This window comes from Python bivittatus, unplaced genomic scaffold (genome assembly GCF_059951505.1).
Source record: "Python bivittatus isolate LINGU-HERP-01145 unplaced genomic scaffold, Pbiv_v1 ctg000020_np1212, whole genome shotgun sequence".
Lineage (NCBI taxonomy): Eukaryota > Metazoa > Chordata > Lepidosauria > Squamata > Pythonidae > Python > Python bivittatus.
In genome coordinates this window covers 51493621-51510154 of record NW_028277030.1, presented here as the reverse complement: position 1 = coordinate 51510154, position 16534 = coordinate 51493621, and the positions used below count along the sequence as shown (strand labels likewise).

The window sequence follows — 16534 nt, the reverse complement described above, 5'->3', positions numbered from 1 at the left end:
ACATTTGGCTGCTTTTGAATGAACATTCCATAGTTTCTTAATCATCCTTCCTGAGCAAACGTGATTGATGTAATCAGTAGTTGTTGGCCCAGCAAATTTTTGATTATGACATTTATAGTTCCTCAGTCATACCAAAACTGAAACTCTAAAGATGATGAACATAGATGATGATGATGATGATGATGATGATGATGATACTAATGCTTCTTTCAAAATTTGTTTTCAGTAAATAGCCAGCATGAAATGCAAAAGTATTTTATGTAGAAAATAGCCCAATCAATCAATTAAGATTTAACTGCATCCTTGAATTGTATCAACCAGTATTTTAGTTCATACAGGCAAGAAATATTTTTGAATTGTTTAAAGACAACATCAGTAATTGTCCGTGTGAATGTAATCTTGTGTACTAATGATGTGTATTTTATTTATTTCATTAAGTCCGTAATCCTCAGCACTTCCATAGGAATAATGAATCTGAATATGTATCCATCAGATTACAAAGTTTTCTAAATTTTGTCACTGAATTTGTCACTCAGAACTAATATTTGATAGTATTTAAATTTTGAATTTGGTTTTAATTTTATCAATATTTCTGCTGTCTTTTATATTCTATTTTATTGTGAGCTGCAGTAAGTGCTTATATAAGCAGAAAGATGGAGTAGAAATATATAGGACAACATTATATATTAGGGGAAATTGCTTGCCAAATATGGACGCTAAGAATATGGAGGCTAAGATAGAAATCTTGGAATTGCAGAATAAGGCAGAAATAATACTAATTATATCCAAGACCTGTAGATGATATGTTCACTCTGCCAAGCTACATGGATCTAGCTGCTTTCCCCTCTAAACCTGATAACTTCTGATGATATAGAATAGAAATATATATTAATAAAATAGAAATATATATCTTAATAGAAATATCTGGTATTCATGTCCATGTAATGAATAAGAATTCCTTTTCACCCTATAGTCATTATCTTGCAGTTTCATGATTTACTGCAGACTTGCCCATTTCTCATTTTATGAATGTATACTCAAGTGGAAATATTTATATTCTTTTTCTTCTCCCTTATTTTGCAAATCTGTTGACCAATCAAAATATGTATTCAAAATGTATATTAAGAAAAGCTGCTAAAATGTATAGAAAGACAGTTCAGTATCCTTACAGCAAATGAATTACTTTAAAAGTACCCACCATAGAAATTTTACTCTAGCAATTCCTTGGTGCTTAGTATTGGATAGGGTATGCAATTTCTTCAAAAGAGGGCTTCAAAATGTACAGGAGCACATAAGAAACAACTCTTTTCAGATTGTAAAAGCAGCTGCATCTTTTCTAGGCTTAGGCAGCTGCTTCAGAAGTTGTTCCCAATTGTTTCCACATGTATAGTATGTTCAAATAAAACCACTTTGCTTCTCATAAAAATTAAGAAAGAGGTATTTTGTACAGATCCCCACACGTTCCAAATTACCTTTTTTGGTAACCAGAGATTCAGATCCATGTTAAGTCAAGGTTTATATTTTCCTTTTCCTCTTTTCAAAAAAGCAGGTCAACCTGTATTTGTTCAGTTCCCCTAGCAGCATCAAAATCAATGAATGGCATTTCCTTGGCTTCCCTCCACCGAAGGAAGACTATCCTTTGATGATGGAGCATAGGAGGTAGATTTCTGAGAGCCTAACAGCTGCAAGGGAAAGGGGAATTACTGAACTTCTCCTTCTTGACCACTAATGGAAGGCTTCCCTCAGTGAAAGGAAATTGTGGGTTTCACCCTTCCCAGAGCACAGGTTGGAAACGTCCAGTCTAAATCAAGCCTTACTGAGAAAATAGAAAACAGTAAAGAAGATCAGAATTACCACATTCTCACTGCTGTTTGTTTTAAAAATAATGCAATGGCAAATATCCCACTGGTCAAATGGAACTATACTAAGGGTGCGAGAGGCTTACAGTAGTGAATAGTGTCTCATTTTAGTTGCAGTGAGAATCTTCATATTTTTAAAATAGTGGGGTGTTTTTTCTTTTAAATATGCCCTGCCAAGTAATGCCTGAGAAGAAAGCAGAATTAATTGGGGGGGGGGGAGGCAGAGGGGGTTCAATTTATATGTGTCTATAAGGAAAAGTGCTAGCCAAAGAATGCTTTTCCTCAGCATGCCCTATTTTTAAATGATATGTTTAGGGGAAATTATAAATAGGTTAACAGCTTAGTCTTAATAGTCAGAAACTGAAATTGAAAATAACATTTTATTCCTTCATTGTGTTCCTTTCTAGAAACCCAGTTATCCAATATCAAGGGAAGTTGAAAATCTGTCAGAACAGATTATCTACCATAAAGGCTTATTTTTTTCTTCTTTTTTCATGTGACTATTTTTTTCAGAGTCTTCTGAGAGAAAGCATAGTATTTAATTTGATATGGTCATTGTTTCCAAGGAAAAATTAAATAGTGTGCTGTACTCACTAGTCATTTCAATTTTGCACCCTTTTGTTCCTGTACAATCCAGACAATTTTCTTATATGCTAAAAAAATTAGACTTGATTTTTCATGGTAAACCATAATAGCAACTCTTTAACTAGCTCAGAGCATTAGATTGGACAGAATATCCAGTCTTCTCTTTGAGTTTCCCTACCTTTCAGTAATCCCAAATATTACATTTTAAAGGTAGAAACACACAATGGAAAAGTTCAGTTAAGCAATTCCAATTTACATTTTGTTTACTCTTTCTGTTTTCTTTTAGCAATGCCTTTGAATCTGAGGCAACATTACTTCATGCTGATATGCCAAGAAAGCTTTGGCATGTCAAAGTGTTTTATGACAGCTTGAATAAAGGACCATCAAAGACCCATTTGAAATTCACAAGGTTACCTCCAATTCAGGCCCTTACTAGAAGTGCAAGGAGATGGTACATTCTCCATCTGCTTGCCTGAAAGCATAATGTAGATGGTTAACCTATTGTGTTCAGCCTGTTCCTTATTACTTCAGAACATAAATAAGAATGAGCACTTATCAGCTCCAGAAACTGAGCCATTATCATTAGTACTAATCATAGTTGCTGTTTTCACTTACTGAAAAATGCTGTGCATAAAAATTAACATTTGCAGAATATTTGAAATATTTATTTTAGAAATCGTTAGCATGGCCATATAGTTAGAGATGACTTCTATACTATTAGCATTGCATTTCCATGACATTACATGAAAAAACACATCTATGACAATTGATATCTGTAATAACTCAGATGCTGCAGTTTGTTATCCATTTACCAGGGAGTAAATCTCCCTGCACACAAAGGGATCCATTTCTGAGTAAATATGTGTAGAATTCCTACGTTAATGTCTTGGGCCTGCTCATTTCATTCATAGAATTTTGGAAAATGTTGAATCCAGTGTCTGAACATTCCTCCTTAGGTGTCTTCTGTTTTAGTATCATTCCCTCACACACACCCTTTTTTTTTTTTTTTTTGCCAAGCCACATTAATTTTACTGATTTTTTTCCCCCACATTCCTTGGCCAGCTTGAGAAGATAGTCTTTGTATTCAATAACAGATGTGTTCTGAAGAACAGAGTTCCTTTCCCTTCTGGCCAGATTAACTAATGTGCAATTTTGGGGTGGCAAATTAAGAAATTTTGATAACACTGATAAGCCTATTTCATATTCACCATTGGGGAACAAATTGTCAGAACAGAGACCAAATTCTTAATAATGATAATCTTTTCAGAGCTCAGGAGTACATACATACAGTATATTCCAGAATACATACATTCATACTGATATGGTAGAACTTTTCAAAATAATAAAATGTGATTACCAAAGTATCATTGAAAAGTAGAAATTAGTACTTGTCAGGGCCAAATATAAGTTGTGCTTCCAGTTCCTAACTCAGAAGCAATAAAAGTACAGTTTGAGTGATGCCTGGCACAGATGCCTATACTGGGGAAAAGAGAAGCTTAGGTCTGATTTATTAATCCCTCTTCCAATTGACCACCCTGTAAAACTGTTTGCTGGCCATAAACATAAGCAAATCTGAGTGTTTCCTGAAAAATACTTGATTGCCATATACCAAATAGCTTTTTCTAATGCCATCACTCTGCTTCCTCCTTGTGGGTTTATGAGAGATCCAGATGAAAAAATCCCATTTATAAAATGTATTTATACCATGTTGCATATTTTTATTAGAACAGAAAAATCTGTTAAGGAGGGAAATCAGAATGCCTTTACAGTGTTTCTGATTGCTTCAGCTAGGATACCTCATGTGTGGAAGCTTGACAAAAGCTTTCCAGTTCTAGGGAATATTTTGCATAATTAAATCTCGGGGTTGGATGCATCATAAACGGTTTGCTTCATCACAGTCATGCTTTCTTACATCATTACAGTTAAATTTCCAGGCACCAAAACCTACATTGACCCTGAAACCTACGAGGATCCCAATAGAGCAGTCCATCAATTTGCCAAGGAGTTAGATGCTTCCTGTATTAAAATAGAGCGTGTGATTGGTGCAGGTAAGATGACTGGCTTCCGTATACAATTCTTGCATTTAAGCAAATCAAAACTCATATTTCATGATGACAAGCCAATAATTATATTTACTTATGGAGCTTTTTGCTGGTATCAGGGTAATTAGAGGCAACGAAGCTACACTTGCTCATATATGTAAAACAAACAGCCCAGTGGTCCCAAACATTTGTTTTTATTTAGGAAAAATAAATACTATTACATATTATCAATGCAAATAAGTTGTTTTGGCTTACACATTATTAAAAGAAATTACACTTGAGTTCAAATGCAGACACCTATATACTTTGCCAAATACTCCCATTAAATTACAGAGGCAACCTTACATGTGCATGAAAAGGATCTGCCTATGAAGTTAGATCATATTTGTTCCGACTAGGAATTGGTTTATAGAGCAAGCTTTTCTTCAGGGACTATTTTTGGTGCCATTCTTAACACATTTCATTGCTACAAGAAGTTCTTGTCTTGGCTCTTGTGAGTGATGGTAATTGTGCTGTCATTACATTGCTTTCCTTCCTTTTTCCACATACTTAGGCAATGGTGTTCGTGCTCTGGAAACCTGTTTCCATTTGTTTGCATTAATAAGAGATGTGACATTTTCATTACACTAGTTCATGTAGTGAAATTAAGTATCCATGGGCAAGAAAGATGTCAAATACCGGAGACTCCTGGAGGAAACATTCTTTGATTTCCTGTTGTTTTATGGTATATCTTTAAAGACCTATTTTTCTTTAGATCACCATTGCAGCAGTATGACAAGTCCTATAATGTGCATATAATTTGAAAAGAAGGAAGTGGTCTTTTAAAAAAAAATATATGAAAGACAGATCAATCCCATGAATATTTATATAGATGTAATTTCCAGTCACTTCAGTTATGTATATATTCTTTATTTATTCCTAAATCAGTGATTATAGGATTGCAGTTACAGAAAATGATATCGTCTTTAATTAAAATTATGTTCCAGTGTAGACTCTGAATCGGAATCTCTTTTAATGTATGGTTTTTCAATTGAACTTCACAAAAGATGCTCCAGAAATACATTTGAATAAGAATTTGTATTGCCAGTATAGTACCATGGGTTTTGATGCTATGTTGGATCCACATTTAGAACCTTTATGTGCAGAAACATCAAGTGAAAGTTTGAAGTATAAAAACCAAATGCGAACTTTTAAAACCATATTCACATATTTACCTAAAGTTAGAATCATAATAACCTAGCCATAAACATTTCCATACTACAATACAGGTACAATACAGTCATGGGAACTGGATCCTCCATGCAATAGAAGGTTCTCTTTTGAATGACTGCTGCTGGGAAAACTTGCTTACTGGGAAAAAAATTTTTCCATCCTTGGCAGATGTACAGGGCAGCTCTTCAGAATCCCCAAATGCACACATACTGTAGACAGTCACAGAGATGACTTTAGAGACACTAGACAGAGGCCACAGTTGGATAAACATGTGTTAAGCCCAGGAAACAGAGAAAGCTTGAGAAAGAAGAGTCACAGTGACTCCCTCTAATTTATTGGAGTAAAAGAAGAAGGGAGTAAAGAAAGGAAAACTCAGTCAGTCCTTCAAGATTCTGTTACTATAGCCTATATCTCTAAAGTATAGCTCCAGTCAGACTTGTGGATTCAGTTTCCTGACCTGGCCTACCTCGAAGGACTGACACATAAACAAATATCTCTGCTTTGTCTGGGGTTGCAAATTGAAAAGTGCCAGACACTTTAGCATAAGTATCTAAACTGCATTTCTTTATGACTTAATTCAGGAGTCATACTTACCAAGGAATATTAAGAGGGAAGTGGCCCAGATATCCTAGTTTGACAAAATCAAGAACGAATATCCACATCACTCATAAAATGTAAAGATAGAACTTCTCTATGACAAGTGGTACTGAAATTTCAGCACTTTCCTCTGCTATTGTAGTGCAATTGTCCATGGAATAAAAGCTCTTAGCCTTTCGGTGGTTGATGTCATGTTTGATTTTGATGTCTGCACTGTAATTTTCTGCATTTTCTGCTGGCAAGTTTATGGTAGACAGCAGTGCCTATGTATAATAGACAATATCTGGGGCACTGCTTCTTCTGTTTATGGCATATGGTTTTTGTAATTTCTGGATTGCTTAAAGAATAAGCTGAACTGTTGACATTTAGAACCTGATCTTACAAGCATTAAGTATTTTTGTATGCCTTTCTTTCAGTGGGCTTTTCTAATTAAGTATTGTGTTTAAAAATATTTAATTTTTTGGAAGTGATAAAAGACTGACATGAAATCGTAGCATGACCAAATGGCTGCTGATTTTCTGGTAGCCCCTATCCTAATTCTGGATGGAGTTGCAATCCCCCTGATGGGGCAGGTTTATAATTTGGGTATGCTCTTGGACCTATGGCACCTGCTAGAACAGCATTTAGAGGCCCAGGCTTCGGTTAGTGTACCAGTTTGAACACTTTTTAGAACAGGAGGCTTACTGACAGATACTTAAACTCCTATTACTTTGGACTACTACATACACTTTAGTTGAGATTGCCCTTGAAGACTGTTCAGAAACTTCAGAAAGCTGCTACAGATGTACTATACCAATACTGTCAGTGCAGCAGTGGTTGTCAGTTTCTTTCCTAGTAAATTCAAGGTGCTGAGTATTACCTTATATGACTATCACCCGCCTCAGCTGAGCTAAGCTACAGACTCCCAAAGTTTTTGTTTCAGTTTCTCTTTTTTCTATTTAGCCAGACCTAGGGTGGGATGAGGATTTCTCCTTCAGTCCTCTCCTGTTTCCCCAGAGGGCTGGTGTGGAAGGGAGAAACCAGGTTATAGTGAAGTATAGTGGCAGCAAGGAGGCCTAATTTTTTAGTCACTGTTCACTCAGAACTGAAGGGTTCACCATTGCCACAAAGGAGGGTCTGGTTCAAGCCTGAGGGCACCTTTTCCTTTATTACACTCCTCCTTGACAAATCAAACAGGGGTGGAATATGCCTTTTCCATTGCTGCCCTGTCTCCCCGTGAAATATGCTGCCTTCTGAAATCCATATGGACCCAACTCTTACCTTTCTGCAGAGAAACAAAGCCAGCTCTTTATTTTATTTATTTCTTTGTTTATCAAACTTATGTGGCTGCCCATCTTGTGAATGTGACTCTGGGTGGTGTACAGTAAAAACAAAACAATTAAAACACATCTTAAAATAACCATAAAAACATGAAACATGCATCTCACATGGGTGAATATTTAAAAACTCATACATAATAAAGCCATCTCACGGGCTCCCTGTTCCCAAGAAATCCTCAGGCCTGCTGGAAAAACCATGTCTTGAGAGATTTCTGGAAGGCTAATAGGATTGGGGCCAGCCTCACCTTGCCGGGGTGGAGGGAGAATGATGTTCCAAAGGTTGGGTACTATGGAGCTCCTTAGCAGATGGGATCTGCCACATTTCCTACCTGTCTAAGCTGATGGGATGGGTAGATGTAATCAGGAAGAGGCGGTCCCTCAAATACCCTGGTCCTATGCCATGTAGGGCTTTAAAGGTCAAAAGCAGAACCTTGAATTGGACCCAGAAGCAGATGGCAACCAGTGGAGTTCATGGAGCAGAGGTGTAACGTGTGCCACCCTAGGGACGCCTGTAACTGCCATGCTGCCACATTTTGCACCAGTTGAAGCTTCCGAATACTCTTCAAAGGCAGCCCCATGTAGAGCACGTTACCATATTCCATTCAGGAGATGACCAGGGCATGAGTAACTGAGCAGAGCCTCCCAATTCAGGAATTGGCATAACTGATGCCCAAATTGGAGTTTACAAAGGCCCTCCTAGCCACAACTGCACAACTTGAGCAGGAGTCAGGAGTCCAGAAGGACCCCCAAGTTGTGCACCAGGTCTCCTTGGGGCAGTGCCACCCCATTCAGTAAGTACCAAAGGTGGTAAAGTCCCAGAACTGGAAGGTCCTAAAACCCAAAGCCACTCAGTGTTGCCAGTTTTCATCTGAAGCCTGTTGTTCTCCAGCCAGACCCTCACAGCCTCCAGGCACCAAGACAGGACTTCAACAGCATCACTTAATTCACCAGAAGTAGAGAACAATTGAGTTCAATTGAGTGTCATTAGCATACTGATGATACCTCACTCCATGGCAGCGGATTATCCCACCCAACAGCTCCATGTAGTAAACAGGAGTGGAGAGAGTACTGAACCCTGCAGAACCCTGCATAGCAGAGGTCGATGTTGGGACTTCTCATTCCCAATCATCACCTACTGGTACTGGCCCCACAGGAAGGAAGAGAACCAAGACAATACAATGCCACCCATTCCCATTCCATGGAGCCAATCCATGGTTGATGATATCGAAGACTGCCAAGAGGTCAGATAGAGCAAGGATGGATGCACTACCCCACATCCTGCTTCTGCCAGAGATCACCCAAAAGCATAACCAGGCCCATACCCAGGCCTGAATCATGACTGAAAGGGATCCAGATAATCTGGTTCATCCAGGATCTGCTGAAATTGCTGTGCGACAACCTTGTCCACAATCTTCCCTAAAAAAGGAAGGTTGGACACTGGACAAAAAATGTCCAGTATGCTGGGATCAAGCAATGGCTTCTTGAGGAGGGGGCAAACAACATTTCCTTAGGTGGAGGAACAATGCCTTTCTCAAGGAAGAATCCACCACCTCTAGAACCATTCACACATTTCCCCCACCCCAGCAGCTTTAGCTAGCCAAGAGGGGCATCAATTTAAGGAGCAGCTTGGCCAAGGTCACAGTCATAAGGACCCTGTCCACTTCCTCAGACCCAACAGGTTCAAACCATTCCCAGATAACAGGGCAAGACTGTGCCCAAGGCATCTCCTCAGGACCTGCACCAAAGCTGCAAAGCTGGCATCTAACTCAGAACAAATCCAAGCAAACTCTTAAATGCTTTAAGGGAGGATTTTGAGATGGGTCATTTTTAAAGCTTGGAGGGGTTTTTTTTCTTCTTAATTTCTTCTTTTATATTGTTGTTACTTTATGATTTTTTGCTTGCTGCCCAGAGTCTCTGGAGCAGGAGAGTGAGTGAGTGAGTGAGTGAGTGAGTGAGTGAGTGAGTGAGTGAGTGAGTGAGTGAATGTTTAAAACCACTTCAACTTTTTAAGGTGCTGAACTTTGGATTGGATTAGCTTTTGTCCTTTTACTGATTTGATTTTCATTTTCCAACATATGGGAACATTGTGCTGTGTCTGTTATCAGTGTGAACTAAAATGGTTCTCTTACAAATAAATATTTCTTTAAATTCAGGGGAGTTTGGCGAAGTATGCAGCGGCCGTCTAAAGCTTCCAGGCAAAAGAGATGTTGCAGTGGCCATTAAAACCTTAAAAGTGGGCTATACTGAAAAGCAAAGAAGGGATTTTCTTTGCGAGGCAAGCATCATGGGACAGTTTGACCACCCCAATGTTGTTCATTTGGAAGGAGTTGTTACCAGAGGTAGGTTGCGACCCGTTCTGATTTTTGAACAATTTTCAAAATTGTAGCTCATTATTATAAAGTTTCCATAGTATGTGGTTCATATCAGATCATTATATTGCATAAAGTAATAGACTTTTTTTTCTTTTGATGCATGACTAACTAAAGCAATTTTAAATGTATCCTACAGCTTGAGAAAAAAGCTTAAGATTTTTGCATGAAGAAGGGATGGTAAAACTTTATAGCCTTTTTTCTACTCCCATTTAGCATTAAATAAAATTCTTTATGTCCTTTCATATTAACTGAAGTGTCATTTTTCCAGAGTTCAGTTCACACAGCAGGAGACAGGAGAACACACTGACATTTTGATTTGTATGGTTTAATTTTTTGAGTCATGATCATTTTCTGTACACAGACATTTAAGGACTTAGTAGATCACAGGAACTATTTTGGAAGCGTTAGGAGCAGTCATGCCTCAGTTACTCATCTTTCAAAGAAACAACATGTTTTATCTGAATGGGGACATTCTGTTCTGATATAATTTCTTTAAACCAAATATGCCTCCCTTTTTCTATTTCTTTCTTTTAGGAAAACCAGTAATGATTGTAATAGAATACATGGAGAATGGAGCACTGGATGCATTTCTCAGGGTGAGTGCCTGAGGGAAACATATATAGCACTTCAAAAATAAAATATATGTGCTACCAATTTAACATAATAAAGCATTTTCAATGTAAAATGAGAACACACTAAGTTTCAAGAGATCTCTGAATGGTAAAATGGTCTTGGGAAAATCAGATTAGAAATTAGAAGACCAGACAGGATCAAACAACAACATTTTTGGCCATCTAAGTGATCCAACATGGCACAGATACAGTGGTTTTGATTAGCATCACAGACTAAGACCTGAAGCCATATTGTGGGAACACAGTTATGTCTTTTCTCCATTGCAGAAGAAACAGTCTTTAAAATAATGCAGAAATCATTCAAAAATCAGGAAAGCACTTTTTAAAAATCCCTACATTAGCATTAAGGAGATTTACATTATTTTATGTATTTATTATTTGTGGCAGACAACATGCAAAACTCTCACTTGGCCCACAAGAGCAGCATTTATAAATGTTAATAATATTAATATCAAAATATATTACATGGCTTTTAAAGTACAGTGTTGATATCACTGCCAGTCTTTTCTTTACTCACTCAGCAGTTAGTTTCCTATCATATGATCTGTGCTTATGATTTGTGTGTGTGTGTGTGTGCATGTGTGAATGTTCTATTTATGTTAATGGACTTGGTTTAGTGGTTCTTTTTCATGTGATCAGCTTGTTCTTGTGATTAAAATATCCAGCAGCATGAGATAAAACTTGAGAAAGCAATTCTACTCAGGTATCATTATGTGAATAAATATGATTGGTTTACAAATATGAGATTGGGGTTTTTTAGCTGCAGTATAGAAAATTGAAGACATATACTGTAAGGTTTTTTTGATAATTTGTGCAAATGTAAAAGTTTTTCTTTTAGGATAAGATTTAAAAGGATGGAATTTTCTGCCATACCCACTGTATTTTGTTGTTTATATAGGGTCAACTAGCTACTTTTATACTTCCCTGATTCATTATTTATTATTCATGATTACTCAGATGAGTGTATAGGTGTATAATCTTGAGTATAAATTTGTATGTCCCCCAAATACTAAAGGCCATAATATACAGCTTCAAACATGTATATGCTATAGAAGTGCACATTTCTTCATTATTTTAGAATATTATTTCTTCATTATTTTAAATTATTAGAAATAATACTACCCCCTTCCCCTCAAAAAAAAAAAAAGTGCTTGGAATGGATGGAATTATACTTGTGAATTGTAATGGTTCTGAATTTTTAAAGCATTTGAACAGCCCTACGGTAGATGTATGTGTACACGTATATAAGGATTTGCACACATACTCCCAGGGCATAAAAGCATACATTTCACTCCTGAAAACGCCCCAATAATGGATCCCAACCTCATTTATATTCAAAGATCAGCTCTTGAGCCAAAAAAAGTTGTGCACTCCTGTCCTAGTACTATCCTGCATTTAGATTCTAAAAGGTAGAAACTGAACATGTTTCCTTTTTTCCCCCTCAACTACTTTAAGGAGCATCTCCCTGTTTCTGTCTTCATTTCAGAAACACGATGGACAGTTTACAGTAATTCAGCTGGTTGGGATGTTGAGAGGAATTGCTGCTGGAATGAGATACTTGGCAGATATGGGATACGTACACAGGGACTTAGCAGCACGCAATATTCTGGTCAATAGCAATCTTGTTTGCAAAGTGTCAGACTTTGGCCTATCCAGAGTTATAGAAGATGATCCAGAAGCTGTCTACACTACAACTGTGAGTTGTACACTAAAAAGAAAAAATCTACTCCAATATACCCTCATTTTCATACGCAGTGAGACGTTACGTTGGGTTTGCTTTGGAAGAGAAGGTACCAGATATTTATTAGGGGATTTTGTTTTGTTTTGTTGTTGTAAAATTTCTTATTTAACAAATACTCAAAAAACTGCATACTACAACATCATGATATAAGTAGAGCATAAACAGAGTTGCAGGTGGGGGGGGAAGCAGAAAGAGCAGCTGGAAGATGTGGCTTCTTCCAGTTGCTCTTTCTGTCCCCCCCCCCTTTCTGATTGTTCATAATTTCCTGTGAACCATTTATTCACTCAGACACTTTGTCCTCTAGAGAAATGCTTGTATCATCTTCTCTATACACCAGTGGCTTTCTAACTGAAAAATCTCTATTTCCCAAAGATTAGCTCCCATTGAAGGGAGCTTCATTTAACTATCCTAGACTGTTAACCTGAACTATTAACAAGTCATCTTCCTAACAAAGGACTTAGTTGATAAATTTGTAGTATCAATAAGAATAAGAATGTGATAAACCTCTACACAAATCTCTCACAATTGTTTAAAATAGCTTTTTTCTTAAGAAATCTAAATTGCCTTAATACTGTTAACTCTTATAATAAGGGAAGCAGCAGCACATTGTTTAGAGTCTTGCTTGCATAAGTTCAAATGCTCAGAATCGGAAGTGGGAGAAGCAGCACTGCAACTCTCCTCATAAACCATCATGAGGGTCCTAACTGGGAAAAAGGGGTGGGTGGGTGGGTTGGTTGTTTTCTGCTTTGTTTCATTTTTTGTTTTTGGAAGCCTGCGTTCTCTGCTCTACACAACTGCAAAGTATTTTTCCATTTATAAAAATAGGCTATTCCTGAGAAGCAGCAACATGGAATAGAATGAAAATAGATGATAGATTGAGATTGGGAAGCTCTGCTGCTGTTCCTCCTTAATCAGTGGAAAAGCTAAGACTTGAACAGAGTGTGACTGTCAGGAAACAAAAGTAAGGTTAGGGCCGATCGCTCTTGGCTTGCCTACTTCTGATTTAATTAGGGAGCGATGGCAATATTGTCTAAAATGTTTGAAATATTAACAAATGCAATGTGTACTACCCAACTGACGTGTTTGTGTATATATGCGGTGAGCTTGTTTCAGAAACTTTCTCTTCCCATAGGGTGGCAAAATTCCAGTAAGATGGACGGGTCCAGAGGCCATACAGTATCGCAAATTTACATCAGCAAGTGATGTGTGGAGTTACGGAATAGTCATGTGGGAAGTGATGTCTTATGGAGAGAGACCTTACTGGGACATGTCAAATCAAGATGTAAGTTGCCAAAATACAATTATACTGCTTATAATATGACAGATTTGGACAAGTCAAACTCACAAGTAAAATGGCCAGGGTGTTTTCTCCCCAGGGAGCACCCTGGGGAGGTGTAGAGGCCTTAAAGTAATAGCCACATGTATTTTTAAAAATAACAGAAACTTATTTTAGAAAAGAATACACTTATATGTTGCATTTATTTGTGTTCATTTTTTCATAATCTTAAACTTAGCCTGATGGAAACTAACTGATCATCCAACCCACATAATATCACAATAACAGTGCCTGGGTATTTTGTTTATGATTGCTTACTTACTGGCTATGGTAAGGCTATGGTTATGGTAAGCATAAACTAGTTAAATACATACATACATACATACATACATACATACACACACACACACACACACACACACATATATATATATATATATATATATATATATATATATATAATTAGAAAACAAAAGGTGTATCGAGGGTTGTTAAAACTCAGATAGAAGCTTTTCTAGGCTTTATTTCCTCTGTTAAAAATACCTGGAAGGAAAGTGGAACTTTTTTTTTTTTTGTAAATATAACATTCTTTCTATATATCCCAAAAGTCATTATATTCTGTTCTGCATTAAACTAAAGTCTTTATGAAAAAATGTATTTAAATATAGATTCATGAACATTCTTTTTCCTCAAAGAATATCTTTCTGTTTTTTCTTTAATCTCCACCTATATTTACATGTCATTATTTCTGAGCCAATAACTATATTACAAAATTCAAAGAACTATGAAATCCAAAGGCAAATTACATTCTGATGTATATATTAATCCAGGAGTTGATTATTAGGTTACCTTGACTTAGGGATCACACAGATCAAATTCTTCTATTGTTTCTGCTTTGAAGCTAAGTGTATCTCCATAGTTTTCAGCTATGAGGACATTTCTTAAGGTCATATACAGAAATATTGTTATAGTTCTAGGGGCACTTTGGGTCTCTGACATAGAGAAGCACCCAAATTCAGTAAATATACTGAAAATAAGTAAATGAAATAATAGAGCTATCTAAAAATTACAAGAGAGGAAAAGAGAAATGAATAATCTTTCATCCCAAATATTTCATTTTGTATTCTATAATTCATTGTAGCGGTCTTTCCATCATATTCAAACAAAATAATATAATCCTCCTGTAAATGGAAGAAAAAAATATTCTAAAATAAAATAAGATAACCTAGTATACATCTTCTTTCTCCCTTTAGTCATAGGGTTGAATATATGTCTTTTTTTTTTTCTTTACAAAGTAAGAAAATGAAAATGTGTAGTCAACTCCACACCCTAAATCTTAGCCTCAGGCTTGTTTATGCAGGTGTAGATTGAGGAGTTGTTTTTATGGGACCCAATCTAGGTGTTACAAAAGCATCTGTTGGTCGTTTTCTATGGATATGAACTCCTTATGACTAATGCTTTTGAAGATGCTTATTCCTTACACAAAATAGACTTATGTACAGGTAAGAAAGAGACCTTGATCTTATCAAAACTTTAAGCGTAATAGTGCCTGGCTTTAAAGTCAAGATCAGGAAAACTTCTAAATTATCACATAATTTGACCTTCCTTACAAATGTATGTATAGGCAGTTGCAGGTGTTGTGTTGGTTCTTTTCTCTTTTCTTTTCTTTTCTCTTTGTTTTTTTAATGATTGCTATGATATTAGCCCTTCATGTAATATTAGTAGTCTACTAAGGCCATTCTTATCACTTGTCAGCAGATTGTTTATTCATGATGGAATTGTAAGAAGTTAATTTTTGTATATATAATTTTCTTTTTTTTTTTCTGTTCTTGAATATAATATCTTACTTCCATCAGTGGAATAGATTGAATATAGGATCATTATTGTTAATAGTATACTTTGAAATATCCATCAAAGAATACTCTAAAAGAAACATATCAAAGCATTTCATTTCTGATTTGAGCATTTGGTTGTTTATTAATTTTTTATTTTTATTTATTTATCAAATTTTCAACTGCCCATCTCCCCCCAATGGGGGAACTCTGGGTGACTCACAACAAACATTAAAAACATAAATATATATAAATACATAAAACATTAGTTAAAAACATTACTAAAAAGAAGGAGAGTCCAAAAAGATGAAAAATCTGAGGCTGAAGACAGGAGGCCTCTACGGGGCTAGCCATCCCCATGCTTGAGGTATTCCCTCCCCACCCCAGGCCAAGTGGCAGAACCAGGTCTTCAAGGCCCTTCGGAAGGCCAGCAGTGAGGGGGCCAATCGCACCTCCAGGGGCAGAATGTTCCAAAGAGCGGGGGCTACCACAGAGAAGGCCCGCCTTCTGGACCCCGCTAATTGAAGTTCTGTCACTGAGGGGGTCCAAAGCATGCCCTCTCTGTGGGATCGGGTGGGACGGGTTGAAGTCATAGGGCAGAGGCGGTTCCTTAGGTACCCTGGTCCCATGCCGTGTAGGGCTTTAAAGGTGATAACCAACACCTTGAATTGGACCCGGAAGCAAACTGGCACCCAATGCAGCTCGTGGAGCAGACGTGTTACATGGGCCCTCCTTGGGGCTCCAGCAGTAGCCCGCATGGCTGCATTCTGGACCAGCTGTAGCTTCCAGATACTCTTCAAGGGTAGCTCCATGTAGAGCGCATTGCAGTAGTCTATCTGGGAGACAACAAGGGCGTGAGTGACTGTTCGAAGGGCATTGGTTATAGGTGCCACTTGGCGCAAGAGAAGATAAATTATTTTAAAACTAGAAAAATAGGAACTATGACCAGGCAGGTAGGGGAATTCATGCTTTCTTACCTGATCCAAGCCAGTCGTATACAAACCTTGAGCTAGAAAATGGAATTAGACCATTATGCAGTTTGCTTAGCAGTTTTCATCCTCTGCACT

The 16534-nt window shown here is 37.1% G+C and overlaps 1 protein-coding gene across 3 annotated transcripts in view; it reads left to right on the top strand.

Annotated features, from left to right (window-relative positions):
• EPHA7 (EPH receptor A7) overlaps positions 1 to 16534 on the top strand; it is a 171870-nt gene that overhangs the window by 132346 nt on the left and 22990 nt on the right. For 2 of the 3 annotated variants that reach the window (XR_015795784.1, XM_088138569.1), the window contains exons 10-14: positions 4367 to 4492; positions 9768 to 9953; positions 10521 to 10582; positions 12105 to 12314; positions 13492 to 13641. Coding sequence is in view for 2 of the 3 variants with exons in the window: in XM_088138569.1 (XP_087994695.1) it covers positions 4367 to 4492; positions 9768 to 9953; positions 10521 to 10582; positions 12105 to 12314; positions 13492 to 13641 (734 nt within the window). In the remaining variant the exon portion in view is untranslated. The remainder of the gene's footprint in view (positions 1 to 4366; positions 4493 to 9767; positions 9954 to 10520; positions 10583 to 12104; positions 12315 to 13491; positions 13642 to 16534) is intronic. The other variant, XM_088138575.1, reaches the window with a different exon arrangement.